The sequence below is a fragment of the Bombyx mori genome, chromosome 15, assembly GCF_030269925.1.
Source record: "Bombyx mori chromosome 15, ASM3026992v2".
NCBI lineage: Eukaryota > Metazoa > Arthropoda > Insecta > Lepidoptera > Bombycidae > Bombyx > Bombyx mori.
In genome coordinates, this window is record NC_085121.1 from 7656925 (window position 1) to 7677807 (window position 20883).

The window sequence follows — 20883 nt, forward strand, 5'->3', positions numbered from 1 at the left end:
CAAGATTTAGGAAAAGTACATAGTACATACAAAAGTACAAGTTACGGAAATAATGCTGTCTTAATGAAGTAATTTTTAATGTATTTTATGATGTGTTTTCTTTTTCATTACAATTACCATTATGTTATCAAAACTAGCACACTACTCTCTATCGCTAATTGTAAAAAAAATGTACTAAGGATTATATAAAAAATCACACAAGTTTTGTCCTGACAGTTAGAAGAACAAAGAAAAATTCAGCCAAATTCTCAAGTGATACTTTTATAAATATGTATGTTTACATAAAAGAGTCTCTATAATATTCTCTCTGCTGTTGTCTGTCAAAGAGAGTAAAAAAAACCCTAATTTTTGCGTCTTACGCTTTTTGGTTTGGTGTTAATTACTGTGCATTTGTAATAATAATATTAATTTACAATGTGTGTATTCTTAATTTGGAAATAATATAGTATTGTGAGTTTTACTTATCCATAATAATATTTCGAAATGGACAGAAAATACTGTCGAAAATTTAAATATTTCCGCGACCAAATCGGTGTGCCAGCTGCGGTCGACAATAATGTGAGTATTCGAAATAATTAACCCATAAACTGAAGATTTGATCTTTCTCAATTATGAAATTATTTGTTAGTCTCCTATTTTTCTGGTGGCTTTGACGATAAGCGGTTAATAGAACAAACATTAACGGAGCAGCGCTGCCAATCATGAAATTTGAGAATACAATTACTTTGGTACGACAATTATCCTACACTGCGTTAACATTAGACTGTGGCATCCAGTTGTGCGGGTTTGAAATAAGTCCTATCACAAGTATAACGATCGATATGTGACAGACCTTCAGCTATAAATTTGGTATTATTCCTATAATTCTTTTATTATTTCTATGATTATTTTGATTATTATTAATTATCTAATAATACAATTGGCAAATAACGAAAATGTGTATATCTAATGTAGTACACAGTGTAAGATTATTTACAATTGCAAAACGAAGCATTGCTGGACATAATACTTAGGATAGCGGTGGTGACCACACAATCTTCCATCGCAAAAAAATTAATATCGGTTTTTAGAACACCGTAGCGACTGAGGAGAATGAAGATAACCGAGCGTGTCATAAAATTAAATTGTACAAATTCAATTTACTCAGTAAATTTACACAAGTCGTTGACGAAACACCCCAAGAAACACCACCAGAACCAAATGTCGAGGAGGAAATAGCTGTTGAACCAACTGATGAAGAACAGGTAATGAAAATGATGATTTTCAAGTGTTTATAGCTTCTCAACGTAACGGTCTCTGGACGTGGCACCCCAATTTTTATCAGTCTTGTAACTGAATCACTGTTTAATCTATTTTTTATCTTCTATCAATGTTAGTTTGAAACACACTCTTTTACCGGAACATTCAGAGACGAAAAGAGGCGGATTGATTTAATGCTGGTGATACCTGATGATAAAAACCTAGAAGCGGAGAAAATTAGAACTAATTTTCTTTTGAATATTATTAAAGCAGGACTCGAAATCGAACTTGAATATGGCTTAGTGAGTGATCTGTCTTCTACAATCCTTCTGCGTTTACAAGAAATTATAAACTGAAATTAAACACGTATGTACTTAAATTTTAGATGGAGAAACACAAAAATCTTATATTTGTTAAGATTCACGCTCCTGATATGTTGCTTGAAGAATATGGAGAAAAATTAGGTGTGAAAAAATACTTCAAAGAATGCCATATAGAGTACATTCCATTAAAAAGAATATTTACCAGGAATTCAGAACGAGAATGGATAGAACTAATACGGTTTATATTATTTAATCGACTATTTTTACGATTTTTTTTAAATTATTACTTGACATGAATAAAAATTATTAACTAATATATTTTAGAAGCTCTGGAGGAGACCTTCATCCTCACATAAAAGCGGTTCTTGTATGCCTGCACGCTAAATTAATAAAAACTTTTTTTTTATCTATTACTATAATTTTATGAATTTAAGTGATCCGACTAATATTATACCATTCCGATAGAGGCACCCGTCACGCGCGGACGTGCTCATCGACCACTCGATCGCCCGGCCTTTGTTCGCCCGGCTTTTGTTAGCCCGGCCATTGTTCGCGCGGCCTGTGTTCGTGGTACATCTGCCGACTAAGTGCTCTTCCTGGAAGTTTTTATTTGTTTTGTTTCCTTTTGTTATTTCTGTGTTCGTGGTACATCTGCCGACAAACTGTCTTCCTGGAAGTGTTTAATTGTTTTGTTTCTTTTTGTTATTTCCGTTTTGTTGTGATTTTTCTTTGTCCTGCAGTAATCGTGCCGCATCGCCACCTGTGTTCAATAGAACCGCTCAGGTCCGAGAAGTTGGGGCCTCGCCGCAAGGCGAGTGTTTTCTAAGACCCAGGGTAGCCCCACCTGGGCACGTAGACATCATGGACGCTGTATTTGCGGAATTTCTCCGGCTTCGCTACCCAAAGCTCACTTCCGAGTTTCAGGCCTTCAAGGCCGATCACACTGCGAGCCCTCTCGTGGACTCCACCGAGCTCGCTGCTCCTGCGTCGCCTGTACCTGCGTGCAAAGCTTCTGCATCGAGCACCGCAGCCTCTGTCGTGCCTGCCGTTCCCGCGTCGCCTATACTGGCGAGTAAAACTGCTGCGTCGTCCGCCGTGGTCACCGTTCCAGCAGCGCGATCATCCGCGGCCTCCGTCGCGCCGTCCAAAACACCTACTCGTAGGTCACCTGCGCCCGCCTCCTCGTCCTCCGACTCTGACTCGGAGATGGAGGTCGACCTCGCTCCCGCCTCATCGACGGATGGATTCACCCTGGTGCAAAAGGGTAAGAAGCGTGCCGCGGAGTCTCGAGCTCCCGCGGCCGCTAAAATTAGCAAAGCCGCGAACGCGTCGCGCCCCCGCCCTCAGACTCCCGTTGCGCCTCCAGCCCGTGCCACTCCGTCGCCGCGTCCGGTGGCACAAAATAAAGCCCAGACCCCTCCCCCGGTAATCCTTCAAGAGAAGGCAGCTTGGGAACGAGTTTCCCTGGCCCTTAAGGCCAAAAATATCAATTTTACGAATGCCCGTAACCTCGCGAACGGCATTCAAATTAAGGTTCGAACATCCGACGACCATAGGGCCCTCTCTTCTTACCTCCGTAAGGAGCGTATAAGTTTCCACACATATACGCTCCAGGAGGAGCGCGAACTCCGTGCCGTTATACGTGGCATCCCTAAAGAGTTGGATGCCGAGCTCGTCAAGGCCGACCTTCTCGAACAAGGCCTACCGGTTAACTCCGTACACCGCATGCACACAGGCCGCGGAAGGGAGCCATATAATATGGTTCTCGTCGCCCTCCAGCCTACCCCCGAGGGTAAGCAAATATTCAACATCCGAACGGTCTGTAGCCTTTCCGGAATCGCAGTCGAAACCCCACACAAGAAAGGCACACCTAGCCAGTGCCATAACTGCCAATTATACGGGCATTCTTCCCGTAACTGTCACGCGCGCCCCCGATGCGTCAAATGCTTAGGCGATCACGCCACGGCCCTATGCACTCGCGATCAAAAAACCGCGACAGAACCGCCTAGCTGCGTCCTGTGTCGAACACAGGGTCACCCCGCAAATTACCGCGGATGCCCCCGAGCCCCGAAAATAAATCGCCGCGTCGCCCGCCAAAACCGCCTCCGAGCTTCCGGCCCAGACATCAAAGCCTCGGCACCCTCTGTGTCGCAGGCTAAGCCAGCGTTCGTTCCGGCGCCGGTGCCCAGTGTCTCGGCCTGGGCGAAACCGCTGCCGTACATGAACACGGCTACAACTCCCTCCTCCGCGATTCGTCCCGCCCCCGCGACTCGTCCCTCTCCCGCGACTTGCCCTCCGACCGCGTCCGACAATCTCGCTTTAGCGATCGACTTCTTTCAGTCGATCAACTTTGAGCGCGTTAACGCTTTGGGCGACGCCATTCGCTCTGCCTCCACTGCACAACACTTTATCGCCGTTGTGCAAGAATACGCCGACGTATACGCGTCATTAAATACGTACGTCCTCCCCTCACTCCGCCGGTAATCAATGGCGTATATAAGTAGAATAAAGCCCCTATCCGTAACGATAGGATTTTTTAACGCTTACGGTCTCGCAAATCAGCGTGATCAGGTTTCTGACTTTTTGCGTGACCATCAAATTGATATCTTTTTAGTGCAGGAGACCCTACTTAAGCCCGCGCGCCGTGACCCTAAAATCGCGAACTATAACATGGTCAGGAACGACAGGCTCTCTGCTCGTGGTGGTGGTACCGTCATTTACTATAGAAGAGCCCTGCATTGCGTCCCACTCGATCCTCCCGCGCTCGCTAATATCGAAGCATCAGTGTGCCGAATCTCACTGACGGGACACGCGCCGATCGTTATCGCGTCCGTTTATCTTCCACCGGATAAGATCGTTCTAAGCAGTGATATCGAGGCGCTGCTCGGTATGGGGAGCTCTGTCATTCTGGCGGGCGACCTAAATTGTAAACACATCAGGTGGAACTCACACACCACAACCCCGAACGGCAGGCGGCTTGACGCGTTAGTCGATAATCTCGCCTTCGATATCGTCGCTCCGCTAATCCCGACTCACTACCCGCTAAATATCGCGCATCGCCCGGATATACTCGACATAGCGTTATTAAAAAACGTAACTCTGAGCTTACACTCGATCGAAGTAGTTTCAGAGTTAGATTCAGACCACCGTCCCGTCGTTATGAAGCTCGGTCGCGCTCCCGATTCCGTTCCCGTCACGAGGACTGTGGTGGATTGGCACACGCTGGGCATCAGCCTGGCTGAATCTGATCCACCATCGCTACCGTTTAGCCCGGACTCTACCCCGTCTCCTCAGGATACCGCTGAAGCCATAGACATCTTAACGTCACACATCACCTCGACATTAGATAGGTCATCGAAACAAGTTGTAGCGGAGGACTTCCTTCACCGCTTCAAATTGTCCGACGATATTAGGGAACTCCTTAGAGCTAAGAACGCCTCGATACGCGCCTACGACAGGTATCCTACCGCGGAAAATCGTATTCGAATGCGTGCCCTACAACGCGACGTAAAGTCTCGCATCGCCGAAGTCCGAGATGCCAGATGGTCTGATTTCTTAGAAGGACTCGCGCCCTCCCAAAGGTCTTACTACCGCTTAGCTCGTACTCTCAAATCGGATACGGTAGTAACTATGCCCCCCCTCGTAGGCCCCTCAGGCCGACTCACGGCGTTCGATGATGACGAAAAAGCAGAGCTGCTGGCCGATACATTGCAAACCCAGTGCACGCCCAGCACTCAATCCGTGGACCCTGTGCATGTAGAATTAGTAGACAGTGAGGTAGAACGCAGAGCCTCCTTGCCACCCTCTGATGTGTTACCACCCGTCACCCCGATGGAAGTTAAAGACTTGATCAAAGACCTACGTCCTCGCAAGGCTCCCGGTTCCGACGGTATATCCAACCGCGTTATTAAACTTCTACCCGTCCAACTCATCGTGATGTTGGCATCTATTTTCAATGCCGCTATGGCGAACTGTATCTTTCCCGCGGTGTGGAAAGAAGCGGACGTTATCGGCATACATAAACCCGGTAAACCAAAAAATCATCCGACGAGCTACCGCCCGATTAGCCTCCTCATGTCTCTAGGCAAACTGTATGAGCGTCTGCTCTACAAACGCCTCAGAGACTTCGTCTCATCCAAGGGCATTCTCATCGATGAACAATTCGGATTCCGTACAAATCACTCATGCGTTCAACAGGTGCACCGCCTCACGGAGCACATTCTTGTGGGGCTTAATCGACCAAAACCGTTATACACGGGAGCTCTCTTCTTCGACGTCGCAAAAGCGTTCGACAAAGTCTGGCACAACGGTTTGATTTTCAAACTATTCAACATGGGTGTGCCGGATAGTCTCGTGCTCATCATACGGGACTTCTTGTCGAACCGCTCTTTTCGATATCGAGTCGAGGGAACCCGCTCCTCCCCACGACCTCTCACAGCTGGAGTCCCGCAAGGCTCTGTCCTCTCACCCCTCCTATTTAGCTTATTCGTTAACGATATTCCCCGGTCGCCGCCGACCCATTTAGCTTTATTCGCCGACGACACGACTGTTTACTATTCCAGTAGAAACAAGTCCCTAATCGCGAAGAAGCTTCAGAGCGCAGCCCTAGCCCTAGGACAGTGGTTCCGAAAATGGCGCATAGACATCAACCCAGCGAAAAGTACTGCGGTGCTCTTTCATAGGGGAAGCTCCACACGGATTTCCTCCCGTATTAGGAGGAGGAATCTCACACCCCCGATTACTCTCTTTAGTCAATCCATACCCTGGGCCAGGAAGGTCAAGTACCTGGGCGTTACCCTGGATGCATCGATGACATTCCGCCCGCATATAAAATCAGTCCGTGACCGTGCCGCGTTTATTCTCGGTAGACTCTACCCCATGATTTGTAAGCGGAGTAAAATGTCCCTTCGGAACAAGGTGACACTTTACAAAACTTGCATAAGGCCCGTCATGACTTACGCGAGTGTGGTGTTCGCTCACGCGGCCCGCACGCACATAGACACCCTTCAATCTCTACAATCCCGCTTTTGCAGGTTAGCCGTCGGAGCTCCGTGGTTCGTGAGGAACGTTGACCTACACGACGACCTGGGCCTCGAATCTATACAGAAATACATGAAGTCAGCGTCGGAACGGTACTTCGATAAGGCTATGCGTCATGATAATCGCCTTATCGTAGCCGCCGCTGACTACTCCCCGAATCCTGATCATGCAGGAGCCAGTCACCGTCGACGCCCTAGACACGTCCTTACGGATCCATCAGATCCAATAACCTTCGCACTAGACGCCTTCAGCTCTAGGAGCAGGCTTAGGGACCTCGGTAACCGTACTCGTCGAACTCGACAAAGAGTTCGCCGTGCAACCTAACCCATGAATCAGCTCGCTGAGTTTCTCGCCGGATCTTCTCAGCGGGTCGCGATTCCGATCCGGTAGTAGATTCATTCGCGAAGCAGCTGCTCTTGAGCTGTTAGGTCTCCTTCGGAGGCGCTCTGGTAGCTGTTAGCAAATCCCACCCCTCCTGGCTGAGCCTTTGCTCGCCCACCTGTCCTGGTGAAACTGGAAAGGCCTCCGGGCCACCAGTAATCCTTCAATCATAAAAAAAAAAAAAAAAAAAAAAAAAAAAATAATATTATATATTATGAATTCTAATTAGTATCTATTATTATTAATGTACTAGCTGTACCCGTCCGCTTCGCTGGGCATTTAAAATTAACATTACTATTTCTCACCCCCATAAAGATTCTCATCATTAACGCCCCCGCAACTGGTGTAGGGAGTCCAACACTCATATAAATATTAGCCTATCCATTATGTTCATGTATTTTCTACATGGATACCGAGTTTCAAGTCAATCTGATGCACGGTTAAATAGTTATAACGGAACATCCGTAAAAACCACTGTAGATTTATATATTAGTATAGATTATTAACAATCTGCATAAGTTTTGTATCGTAGCTTTTTAGAAATAAAAGGCTTTTTTTATCATTATATTTTAGGAGCAACTACAAGAGCCCATTGAATTATTCCAACCACGAGCGGAGCTTGGTTGTTTATAAAATTTTACTTCAAATGCGATTCGGGGAGCATCAAAACAATTTCGGTTTACAAAGGTATTTAATAAGTATTCGACGTTCATTAGCAAATTGCCGCAGGTACAACTGTACCACTTCTATCGGCAAGTTGCAGTAGGCACAACTATTCCACTTCTATCGCCAAGTTTCAGTAGGTATGTACGTATGTAATACTTACAAAGTTATCTTTTTAGATTACTGAACATGAATATTATAGCAGATGCATACGCTTTACATGATGGGCCTTACTTTCTCACACGCCGTCAGGATTTCTCTAAAGTGAGCGGTCGGCAAGTGAGTCATTGGAATTCAATTTTCAAAATTACAACAGTTGATTTTAGCTTCTTATAGTTTTCTAATAGGCTTCTATCACCAAAAGCTATTGTAAGAATTATTTTGGGTTTGAGATGCGGAGTAGGGGACAGGGGACTGACACAAGATCCCAAGGGGCGAAATCTCATTAAATTTCCCAGCTCCTAAAATCACAATTAGATAAAATATGTCTGTTTACCAATAAATACCGTACGGCATCAAATGCAATTGGCTTAGGAAATTTATAAATATCATTTTATCGTAATAACTTATATAAACTTGTAGATTACTTTAAGGTGAGCTCTTTTCAGATATTATACTACAACTGGACGGGACTCTGTAATATATTTAAACTACAACCACTCAATGTAATAAATGAATATTTTGGGTCCAGGGTAAAATTTACATTACACATACTTTAGTGATTAACTAAACTGCGAACGGTTTCTTTATGATAATTTCTTTTTCAGATAGGATTTTATTTCGCCTTTTTGCAGTTTTATAATCTAGGCCTTTCGATAGCCGCGTTGGGAGGAATCATTATTACGTTGCTTGGTATCTTTGACAAAACATATGAAACTGTTTAGTAAGTCGATTAATTCCAATTCACATGATGGTTTTACGATTCTTCTTATAAACAAATACGTCGTTTTTAACAAGCTGTGCCTGGTAATTTCGGCGGTTTTTGTAGCTATGCAGAGACGTATTCCCAATTGAAGGGTCGGACAGATGTAATAATAAACTCGAGTCTTCGGCCTCATGTCTTCCTGTCTCGTGTTTCAACGCCGCATTTACATTCTGATGTTTAAAAAAAAATGCTACATGGGCTATCGAACTTGCTGCCCAGTGGGGCTTAGATTCACCGGAGCTAATAGACATCAACCACATCAATACCGCCGCTAGTCTTGATAGATGAGTTCTAAGTCTCAGTTTTTACAGTACAACGGCTGCTTCACCATTCAAACCGTAACGCATTAACGGTGCTGCTTAATGGCAGAAATAGGGTTATGGTATGCCTATGGTATGTAGCCCGTGCGGGCTTACTAGAGACCCTACCACCAATAAATAAATATTAAATCTATTTTCTTCTTTTTATTTATTTTTTTATTGGCCTTGTAGGCAGACGAGCATACGGCCCACCTGATGGTAAGTGGTTACCGTCGCTAATGGACGTCAGCAATGCCAGGGGCAGAGCAAAGCCGCTGCCTATCATTAAGTAGGTACTCTCCGAAAGCCTCGTTTGAAGAAGGACATGGCATAGCGCTCGGGAAGCAGCGTAGAGGGGAATTCATTCCAAAGCCGGATGATACGTGGCAGAAAAGATCTTTGAAAATGCACTGTCGACTTACTTAATACCACTAAGATCTTGAGCTAAATTAAAAAAAAAGCTTGTTAGACTTTTATTTCTTAAGACTCTTGTTCAACTTCAGCAACGATTTCAATATTTTCAGTAAAGATGTGTGTCATGACAAACTCAACAAGACCGTGTGTCCTAGATGTTCTAGTTTCATTGGTTGTCCATTTCTCAATCTAAAGAAATACTATTGCTTCGGAACCAAACTTGTCAACGTACTCGACAATGGCTATTTACATTACTACTGCTATTTTGTCGTTCTCTGGGGTGAGCGTATATATCATTTTTTTCCTCTTTTTCTTCTTTTTTCTTTTTTTTTGCTTGTTTTGGTGGACGAGCTCACAGTCCACCTGGTGTTAAGTGGCTACTGGAGCCCATAGACATCTTTAACATATATCTGTCGTGGATAACGACTTTTAGTAATATTAAGACGGTGGTTTTGACTATTATTTTAAATGATGAAATGTTGTTTTGATAAATATCACAAAAGTGTAGGGTAGACTCCGTAACGCCACAGTATAAAATGGCGGTACGTGGACAGAGTCGTGGCTTTCCGTGTCAGACAGTCATTCTGTCCGTCTCAGTCAGTGAGTCTCTGACAGTCAGTCAGTCAGTCAGTCGGTCTGTCGGTATGTGAAACGAAACTGTCGGTTTACCCTGTCATTGTGAAAGTTGTGTGTGTTGAGTTTTAATAATTATTATTGAAAAGTTTTATTGACTAAACTGAGTTCAATCGAATACGAGTGATGACGGAAACTATCGCTTAGCCATCCCTGGCGCCTGCTGACATATCTAATATTACGTATTCTTTAGATGAGATTACTGAACCGTTACATTACTGCAACCGAAACACCTAAAAGATATTTGTCATATTAAGCGAATTATACTGAAAGAGAAATGAACGCCGCACAATGCAACTTGATTATTTTAATTTTAAACGTGATAAATTTCAGGTCCAATATTGATGATTCTTTGGAGACGTAGAGAGATGTACTTGCTATGGATGTGGGAATTATATAACGTTAAGGAAATGGTTTCCACAAGGTATATTATTTCTAACGTCTTTGATAGGCAGAGATGCTGATATCAGAAACAACTAACCAGGTGTGGTCAAATTATTGATAATAACAAATTATTCCATGGGAGTAATGTCGTCGTGCATTCTAAATCGGAACCCACAATATATAGACTGCATTCGTCTACAAATAAATATAATATGAAAATAATATCGTACTTCAATACTAAATTCTAAATTTGTATAATTGAAAAACAAATCACTGTAGGTCAATTTTTAAACTTTTAGAATATATTATGTACTATATTAGTGTTTGTGCAAAAAGGAGTTCAAAAGGCAAGTTAAATTTTGATTCTATTTGGTCGCTAAATTAGAACGGTAACAACGGTTCATACTTGACTCTTTTTTACTTTCATTTAAATGTCTAACATTATACATAAATATACAATACACAGTACTTACCTTACTTAAATTATTGATTCGTTTATACTAGATTTATACTGGGTGTTAGGAGACCGCTTCCGAAAACGAAGACAGACGATAGTACTAATGAGACCTTTGATAATGGGACGGAAAAAAAATCGATCCTGATTAGAAAAATAAATTTTTTAAACGTTCTATTAGCATTATTTACGATCCGTCAGAAAAATAAATTTTTTAAACGTTCTATTAGCATTATTTACGATCCGTCATGATAGTACAGCTAAATAAAACGATAGTTTCATAAAAAAAACATTACTTAAATAAAACCAGCAATGAAACACAAAATCAAGAACAGCTGATGCTCGGATCAACGAACGCCCGGGCGCAGCGTTCCTTTTACACGCACACAGGCGCAGCGCGACGGGGGTGCGGCGCTGATACCGCAAAATTTACAACTTTGTAGGTACAAAATTTTCGTCTTCGGAAGCGGTCTCCTAACACCCAGTATACATGTCCAATCAGTTTTAGTGAAATATTATCGTTAAATTTCAGACCAGAATTTTCGATGAATTATAGTAAACCGAATCAATCTACAGATACCGGATTATGGAAATACTATAACAGCGGTATCATGAAATGGCTACGCTGGATTTTATCCGCTTCCTTTGTTATAATATGTGTATGTATTTTTTTGTTTTAACAATATTCGTTAGCTTCAAATTCCGACGACTATGTATTAACTAAGAGGACGTTAGGTAGCGATGTATTCTCCGAATAAAGTAAGTTCCTGTCTGTATGTGAATTTATTAATTCTGTCGTAGCTTCTAAATGCCTGAATATAGATTTTAATGTATGGGGTGTAAATTAGAAAGCTTTAAATCATCTTGCAAGCATCTTGAACCGGTCATCGGTACCTGGCTATAATTCCTTTGGCGAGGTAGTTGTGACTTTGCTTTTTTAATTATTTAAATATATTTTATCGGAATATCTAGAATACGAGACTGAAAATTATGATTTAAAAGCTATTTAATTAAGAATATGTAGATGTTCATGTAAATATTTCTTGCACTCTAAATTAAAAAGCGTTTTTAAATCGTATACCCAGTGTCTGAATGATTTTTGACTATTATTAAAAAATATATAAAATATTCGAAAATACTAGTTTTAACAAATCACACCGAAGCCGCTACCGGTGTGTGTAGGGACGTCTCATTTAAATGAAAAAGTTAACTGGTAAAATTAAATGACACAACTATAATAGGTGAAAATTATGTCATATAACAGAAGATCAATACATTTTTTTTCGTACGTCCATTCAATGCCATTTTTACTACTGAACCGATTATTATTATTTTTTTTTAGATATTTTTATCGTTTTTTATTCCAATCAAACTGGTTATCTACGAGTACGATACACTTTTGGAGATTTTGACTCCGGACAAGTTTCCGAACAGCTTCGAGAAATACATGAGAATATCCATTTTTACGATTATCGTTTTGACAGTAATGCTGTTGTATGAAATGGTAGGTTGCAATAAGATACAAAATTTATGTAGTAAGTAAATAGATACTTATTGTGATTAATTCATGGCTTTCCATAGTATATGAACAAGCACGTACCTAAAACTTTACTAATTTATAATCATTTGGTAAACTCGATCTAATTTTTAGTTTATTACCATTTACAAAGTTCAATTTGGGATTTAGTTGAAAATGTATTTAATACACAAATAAACTTGTAATTGAAAATTTTACTTTTATAATAGGTTTGTCGCGTAACGGCCATTTTCGTGACAAGATTAGAAAATCACAAAACAGTCGAATCGTATGAGCGTTCTATGGCCATGAAACTGGTAATGATTAGTTTTTGTGCTACATTCCCGATAATGATACATTACTCTTGGTTCAAAGTAAGTAAAGTCTATAATTATTCTATTATATACTAGTTAAATACCGGTCCACTTTGCTGGTCTATCTTTGATTTGATTTCGATCCGGTTGCTATCACACTTTGGATCACTCGCTAGACCAATAAATGAAGATTTCCTGAAATACAGAGTCCATAGGGAACATACACACATCAACTTCCATATAATATGTAGATTTTTATCTACATTCGTGCATACACCACTATTATAAATTAAATTAATTACTTAAAAATAAACACAGGCCATGCAGAACCGCTTCATTTTTACATTAAGTAAGTCGTAAGATTACAAAGGGTTTCACTGGTCGTAGGGCGTTTAACTTGCAGGAGTAGGTATCACCAACCCACACATATTTCTGCCGCGATTTTGAAGTAATATTCCCGTTTTTTAAATATGGCACAGCCGCTATACTAAGAATTAAGACTTTTGTCCCAAGGTCGTTGTGAGGCATTCAGTTGTGATGTATATGGGTAAATATTTGAAATCGGAGAGCCCTGAGCTTGTACATGTTCCTATCAAAAAAAATTATAAGACATCGAAATTAAGAGAGAAAGTCTAGTTACCGGACGCTGAATTCGACTTGCCTTTTGTTTTAATTATTATTCATAAACTGATGTGATTTGTGTTCCAGAGTAATCGTTTTTATGTACCTGGTCGTATATATACAACCCAAAAATTCGCCAACTACTATTTCTTGCGACACATGTACGCTCGCAACTGCGGTATTAATCCTTGTATTGATGATGTGTTCGTAGCACTAACCGTGTCCTTCCTATGTAAACAAATTTTGCCCAAATTTCTGTTGATTTGCAAGTTAGTATAGAACTTTATTACATTAAATGCCTATTTATTATTCGCAAGGATATAAAAGTACTTTTTTATTTAATATATTCTCGTACATATATTCTGGTTTGATTTTTATTAAAGCTCGTATGTAAAGTATATTAAAATTATTTATACCGAGATATGACATAATATACCATAGGCCTATAGACACCAAAACCTGAATCTTATTTAAACTGCCGCACACAAGAACCTGAATTTAATTGTCTGATTGTCAAATTCCGAACTGATCCCCTGTTCGGTTGACGACTCCCCGGGGGCGACTTCACAGCTGCGAATACCAACTAACGACGGATTACTAAGTAATCACACACAAGTCACGGCTCACTAAACACGTAAAATTAGTGATGTCCCAAATACTCTTATTTTGTTTACTTTGAAAAAACTTTAGGATTATGATACAGTTTGTTATTCAAACATTTGCGACTATCGAAAATTTACTTTGAAAGATAGCTTAATAGCCATATTAGGTAAGGCGATAATGGTATCTGATTTACAAACATTAAAGAACTAGAAAAACTAGAAAGATCCGAAATTCACCGAGCCAATTACAAAAGTGTAATAAGATCCTATTTCATTAAGCATTTATACGCAGGTGGGAAATTCTTCAGTAAAACAGGGAAAAAATAACTTATTTTTCCATTTTTTTAATAGGAATTTATTTATTTATCAAAGAACTGATTACAATCAAGGCCGTAATATTAATAAGACGATCCCTTGCTGGGAAAGAGAGTACAGGTTGCAATCTATCACTGAGAGGACGCTGGCTTTGAAATACAACTATTTAGGTAGGTTAAGTATACTTTTATTTCGTTATATACATATTATTCAGCATTTTTTATGAGTTCATCAAAGTAAATTATTAAACATTAAAGTAAATTATTTCACCGTCAATTTGATCAATTTCAGCTTTACAATTCGGATTTGTTACACTGTTTGTTAGCGCTTCACCATTGATACCTTTGTTGGCACTTATTGTTAATTTACTGGATATAAGGTATGTTATTGTTGATGCTTATTTTGAATATTTAATATCCATTTCATTTATGTCTGAAACTCTTTATTTTTATTTTTTATGGCAATCTTTATTTAATGTTATTATTGTTTGTTGCGCTGTTCTTTTTACGGATACTTTTAAATAACAAAACACAGTTATCGCGCTACATACCCATTTCTTAAGTCATTTTCAACAGATTCAAACTTATTTTAATTACCATATCTTGATGTAATGAAACCTCTAACCTAGAGAACTTTCAAGAGATTAGGCTTTTCTATTGTTGTCGAACAACCTAATAACGTACAACTGCACTAGTACATATAAAGTGAAGTTCATAAACGCTAAAACATGAATGCCGCCCCCTAAATCGAGATATTGAAACTTTAATCGAAGTTTCAGTTACATTACATGCCGGCTATGCTTTCTTTCAAACCGGAATGTGGGATAACTCCATTGGTGCTACAACTTAGCTAAAACTACCTAGTACTTAAAACAATTATTAGGAGGTGAAGCTTGGTAGGAAAATAAGAAAAAACTATCACTATGGAAAATGAATTTTTACGAGGAGACTTAACCGCTTACTGCATACTACGCGGCGTACTGAAGTAATTACGTCGATTTCTGTTACTAAGCGCCTGAATTATCTAACGATGCCTTCTTTTGTTCATAATATATTATATGTTATGGGTTTTTAGGTCTCTAAAATTAGATTCATTCTCAAGATTTTCGGATTAGTCTTCCCCAGAAGTCTACTAGGTATTCCGGCGCCTTAGTAACAGAAATCGACATCATTACTTCAGTGCGCCAAGTAAGACACCGGTGAGCTTCATGGCTGTCAAAGGGTCTGGTCCTCATGAGTAATAATAGGGCAGGCTATTAATTAATACAATCAAAACCATCTCGCGCGATATATCCGCGGCGAGGCTCTGGCATGTGTGTCAATGAATCGGTCATCGCGATTGCTCCCGTGGTTTTCATGTTATAGGTTAATGGTTCGTGTCAAAGACACAAATATGTTGTTGGGTTGATATTTAATAACTAACCGTGCTTAAGATTACATGGAAATAAAAAATTCGTACCTATGTTCAGAATTAATTCTTTATCACTTTGTCTATCGAGTTTCTTATTTAAAAACAGATATAACGCAAACCAGTTTTTATTGGCTTCGAGACGAGCTTTATTGCTCGATCGTTCTGGTTTAGATATTTGGTCCAATATGCTCACCATAATATCGTACTTGTCGATATTGAGTAATGTAAGTAGCTATTCGATGTCTTTTTTGTAGAAAATAGAATGAAACAAATGTAATTTTCAAATCACATTAATAATGAAATTGCCTAATGACTGCTCCAGCCTTTATGACATGGATACTTTTTATTACCTTTGTTGTTCGAGCTGAAACTTCCTATGATGTTCCCGCGTTTATGGGACGCGTGGAATAATAATATGTGGGACATAGATGCGAAATTCTGTGATGCCCACAGACAGATTTCAGCCACAGAATCCCAATTCAGTGGCTGAAAACGGTATAGGCCAGGGGCAAAAATGTCAGAGGTCAATGTCGAACGAGGAAAATTGTCGCATTTGTATAATGAAAGATTTAATTTTATAAATCTGTTTCTACAGGCGGTATTAATGGCGTGGTCTTCACGATTTATAAAAAGACGTTTTTATCTCAGTAACAATAATACTATGGATAATTTTTTTGCGTTTACCACAACAAGATTTGTTTCACAGGTTGGTTTTTTCCTCTACTTTGTTTAACACATTATTTAATGGGTTCACACCACGATTTTTACTTTTAATAAATGAATAAAATAATTCATTGAGCACTCGTTAGGTATGGTTAATACTTCCGTAGATTTTTTAATGGGTTCCCGATATTTCTCGCTATTACAAGCGTCATGAGTACAGGCAGAATTTTTAGTGTAAATAGACCATCTTACTCTTCAAAGAAGAACACGGTGCTTCGCGGCAGAAATTAGCGAAATAAAATCTTTACTCAGCTAATTTTGATCAATAAAAACTTTGTTCTTATATACCTATATATTTGCCCATACAAGTCTAGTAGGTATAACGTTTTTTTCTCAATTATCATTTTAAATTCAATTGTCCATTAAGGTTCTCGCCGGATCTTCTCAGTAGGTCGCCAGTGATAGATTCTGCGAAGCGCTCCTCTTGCTACGGCTAGTGTTAGCAAATTCTCTCAGGTTGAGCCCATGAGCTCACCCACCTGTCCGGGCGTAGCTTGAATAGCCCCTTAGGCGCCCAGCGAATACGTAGGGACAAAAACTTCGATAAATATTTTGGAATTGGATCACTATATTGTATAGGTCGTACTTAATGTAATTTAAGAATGAAAATATAAACATTGTTATTCCGTCTGCACATTTAAGTTACTGTCCAATCATATCGTTCAATCTGTAATGTATGATAACCGTTAGTAAATTGATTATTGGTTGATTATTTTATCTAATAAAACTTTGTAAAAAACTTGTATTTTGGTTTTAGGATTTCTTGAAGTTGAGTACGATGTCAAAATCCTTTAAAGCCTACAAAGGATTCATTCCCAACGATTGCTACTATCCCGGTACCTACTCGTTTAATGTTCTCTTTAATATAACTCGGTTATATAATCCAGTCACAGTGACACATTTCTTTATGTTGCAAATATTTCGGCATGCTTTCTGCTTTCGGCTGTGTAATCTCGTCGACCAACCTTTAGACCAAAGAAAGACAGTATCCGTGATATGCGGGGAAGATACGGTCCTGGGTTACAATGGCTTGCGGCCTGTTAAGGGTCTTATTACGCTTCAATGCTTTCGAAGTCACGCTCTTGAGACAGGAGGTCTAAATCTCAGTTATGTAGTATAACGGCAGACCTATGCCTTTAAACCCGAACGCATAACTGCCTTATGCTAGAACTAGACAAGGCACCATAATCTACCCGTGCGGCCATACAAATATCCCCTGTTATAATTTGTTGTTCTTGATTTCCAATAGGTACCTACAGTACTTAGATTATATGAAGTTATTGTTTTAACAGGTGTGATGTTGTATCTACCTGAATATAAGGTGCAGTTTCCAAATTTTAACATCTTTTACTTTTATCCTAATTATGTTCCTTTACCGGAGCATTACCAAATAAAAACTCAGGAGAATAGTTCACTAATAATTTATGAGGTAAGAAAAAAATCTCGATACTGTTGTGCGTAAAGATCTAACCGTCGTAGATGATAAGAATTTCTAAGATATTTTAGCAAAGCATAAATTAGCTTACTTTTTTTCGTGCCCCCTATCATTTGACCATCATCATCGATATTTATCACCGTCCGAAGAGATTTTTTCCGGTTTCTATCCGTTAACTGCAGTTCGTCCCATTGGTGTTAGTCTCATTTTGAGCCGCGAACTTGTTCTCCTATCTACAGCAAAAAAAACCTTAGGCAGGTCAGTATTTTTTGTGTTAAATTATTTTAAACTGTCTTATTTATTATGTATTTTTTTTACAGTATGTCGGGTTGATGGTTGTCTTATTAGCTCAATATTTAATCTCTGGTACATCGAAAGACGTTGAGGACACTATAAAAATAGAACGGAAACTGAAAGAAGCTTATATCACATACACAGGATAATGCGTTTGAAATCTACTTGACAAAATAAATACTGTATTAAATTTCTTGTTTTGTTTGAACTGCATTTCTGTATTTCCGAAATGTACACATACAAATACAAAAAGAGCTGATTACGTATAAAGAATAAATACAATTTCCAAATGTAATTATTCTGTGCTTTACAAGATTCATACCACCAAATAATAATTTAAGGGAACTTACCGCAAAAGATGTGCGTGGCCATCTCTATTATAGTAAGTTTCCACTAACCATAATAGAGACATTACCTTAAAAACGTTTTATTGTATTCAATAGAATATCACCTAAATTGACATTGCGTAACACAGTTACAAAAACATTCGAATTGAAAAATTCCCCCTATTTTTAGCAAAGTCTGCTAACTATACAAATAAATCTGATTTAACAACTTTCGCTTGTGTTTCACACGACAGATATGGTTTCAGCCTTCGTTACTAAAGATTTGGCTATATGGGTAGGGATTCATTAGCCTATTCACTGGACGAATCAAAAAAGTTTGACGTTTGTCTGTAATCTATGTTTTTATGTAAACTTTGAAGACTTTATTGCTCAATGCTCACGGGAAAAGTTTCAAAAATGAGTGACAATATGATTAAAATAGGAGACTATATTGTAATCCAAAAGCAGAATTTCAAAAAGCTTCACAAGTATAATAAACCTAATTCTACTATTACCGTAGGAAGAGACAGTATTAATTTAAATGGCATTGAGGGGTGTCGATACTTTTCTACTTTCAAAATGATAAGTAAAAGTAACAAAAAAGCCAGGGAATACACAGTGGAGCTAACTGACGAGGTGGTCAATCTAAAAGATGAGATTGAGATAAAATTATCTGGTAGTGATAATAGAAACATCGTTGATGATGGACTCTCACAGAAACTGACAGCTGCAGAAATCGAAGATCTGAAGAATGACGCTAATAGGGCTTCAGATATTATAGAATCTTTAATTACTAATTCAAATACCTTTCACAATAAAACAGAGTTTTCTCAGGAGAAGTATTTAAAGAAGAAAGAAAAGAAATATTTTGAATATTTACAAATATTAAAACCTAACCTAAGAACGATAGCAGAAATCATGTATAAATTAGAACCTGGTAAAGTTCAAAATTTAAGAATAGACACTTTGTCACAGATTATTACAACTGTGAATATTTATTGTGAGGGAAATCATTTATTATATGACTCTGGATCTAATGGTTTAGTTGCTGCAGCTTTATTAAGTTCTATTGGTCAAAATACTAATGGTAGACTAGTCCACATGCACCCCGGCAACATGTCTCAGAAACAAGCTCTCTTAGCTATGAATTTTCCAGAAGAACAACTTAAGAGATGTATTTCTGTTAATGTTTATTCTGCATTAAGACAATTTTATCAAGGTTGTGATACAAATTCCAATGAAAATATAAAAGAAATTCCTATCACAGAGTCAAATCAATTAAAAAGAAAATTAGTAGAAAATGACAATGAACCTAGAAGAAAAATTGCTAAACCTGATGAAGAAGTATCTGAACCAGTAATTGATGAATTAAAGGAAAATAGTAACAAAGGTGATCCAAAGATACCAAAATGGCATTTCGATAACATTTATGCTGCACAAATTCTTGAAAAAAAATTGGATTCATTGGTTATAACTTGTAAGGAAGATCCTCAAAATATATTTCTTGAATTAGTTAATTTTATCAAACCTGGCCGACCATTTGTTATTTACTATAATGTATCAGAGCCATTACAAAATCTATACTTAGCTTTAAAATCACAAAGTAATGTTGCAGCATTAAAACTCACAAGCAACTGGATGAGGAATTACCAGGTAAGCTTCTTTATTTTAATTTTGTTATTATTGAACATCAACAACCATATAATTTATCAAATATGTAGAAAAAATCAGTAAGTACCAATTAATTTCACCTCTTAAACATAATTATGCTCAAGTAAACTAATAGAAATTAAGTAAATCACATTATACTGTGAACAGACATGGTAAACTTACTTAATACCACTAATAGAGTGCATGGCATACTGAAAACAATTTGATTAAAGATAAAGACCCTTAATCTATAATCAAAAACTATTTCCAATCATTTCATAATATAAGAAAATGCAGCAAAAAGAAAAATTATACTTAAATAATACACACTGACTGCACTAATAAAATAGATGATAAGCCTGAATCCAAGCAATCATCAAACTTGCATCAAACTTTATTATGCATATCTGTATATTGTCTATACTATTTATTTATAACTTTTTGTAGGTAAGGGATCACACAAAAACTGACAAATTATTGATAATTATAACATAAAGGATACTACTTGTATGTGTAATTATCTTTTTTTGGTGGTCTAAACATGTCATTCAAGGTCAATATCATCAACAGTTGTTACACTGATAATAATATAAACATCATTGATGGCTTATGATTGTCTGGTTATTTATCTGCCTGTTGGAATATATAAAACAATGTTCTCTAAGATGTTAATATTTCCACTGTTGTTCCCACAAAAAAAATTTTTTTCTAGCATGTCTAACAGCTCATTTTATCTCTGAAAGTCCCAAACTTTTAAATATTAATAAAATTTTCATTTGTTTTCACATTGTAGGTTTTGCCAGAACGAACACGTCCAGATGTTATTATGAATGGTGCTAGTGGGTATTTGTTATCAGGATATGTACTTAAATGAGAATTATGTTTGTTACAACTTTATATTAATAAATTTTTATACAAAAGT

General features: G+C 38.5%; 2 protein-coding genes across 2 annotated transcripts; both read left to right on the plus strand.

Annotated features, from left to right (window-relative positions):
• The first annotated feature begins 341 nt into the window (after positions 1-341).
• Positions 342-18178, plus strand: LOC101739691 (anoctamin-5). Its single transcript, XM_038015876.2, has 21 exons — positions 342-558; positions 1071-1244; positions 1377-1541; positions 1625-1800; positions 7557-7670; positions 7826-7925; positions 8255-8338; positions 8414-8529; positions 9395-9564; positions 10251-10341; positions 11288-11414; positions 12098-12259; positions 12502-12645; positions 13294-13475; positions 14160-14293; positions 14415-14502; positions 15640-15757; positions 16129-16239; positions 17014-17092; positions 17549-17685; positions 18012-18178. The coding sequence occupies exons 1-21, from the start codon at positions 484-486 to the stop codon at positions 18132-18134; spliced, it is 2670 nt and encodes an 889-aa protein (XP_037871804.1). The 5' UTR covers positions 342-483; the 3' UTR covers positions 18135-18178.
• Positions 18179-18646: 468 nt separating this feature from the next.
• On the plus strand, positions 18647-20881 carry LOC101746577 (tRNA (adenine(58)-N(1))-methyltransferase non-catalytic subunit TRM6). The gene is made up of 2 exons (XM_038015878.2): positions 18647-19964; positions 20755-20881. The coding sequence occupies exons 1-2, from the start codon at positions 18705-18707 to the stop codon at positions 20833-20835; spliced, it is 1341 nt and encodes a 446-aa protein (XP_037871806.1). The 5' UTR covers positions 18647-18704; the 3' UTR covers positions 20836-20881.
• Positions 20882-20883: the final 2 nt, after the last annotated feature.

Coding starts and splice junctions, on each gene's coding strand:
- LOC101746577 (XM_038015878.2), top strand. CDS start 18,705: ATGCTCACGGGAAAAGTTTCAAAAATGAGTGACAATATGATTAAAATA. Junction 19,965..20,754: donor ACTGGATGAGGAATTACCAG/GTAAGCTTCTTT, acceptor TTCACATTGTAG/GTTTTGCCAGAACGAACACG.
- LOC101739691 (XM_038015876.2), top strand. CDS start 484: ATGGACAGAAAATACTGTCGAAAATTTAAATATTTCCGCGACCAAATC. Junction 10,342..11,287: donor AAGGAAATGGTTTCCACAAG/GTATATTATTTC, acceptor GTTAAATTTCAG/ACCAGAATTTTCGATGAATT. Junction 17,093..17,548: donor CAACGATTGCTACTATCCCG/GTACCTACTCGT, acceptor TTGTTTTAACAG/GTGTGATGTTGTATCTACCT.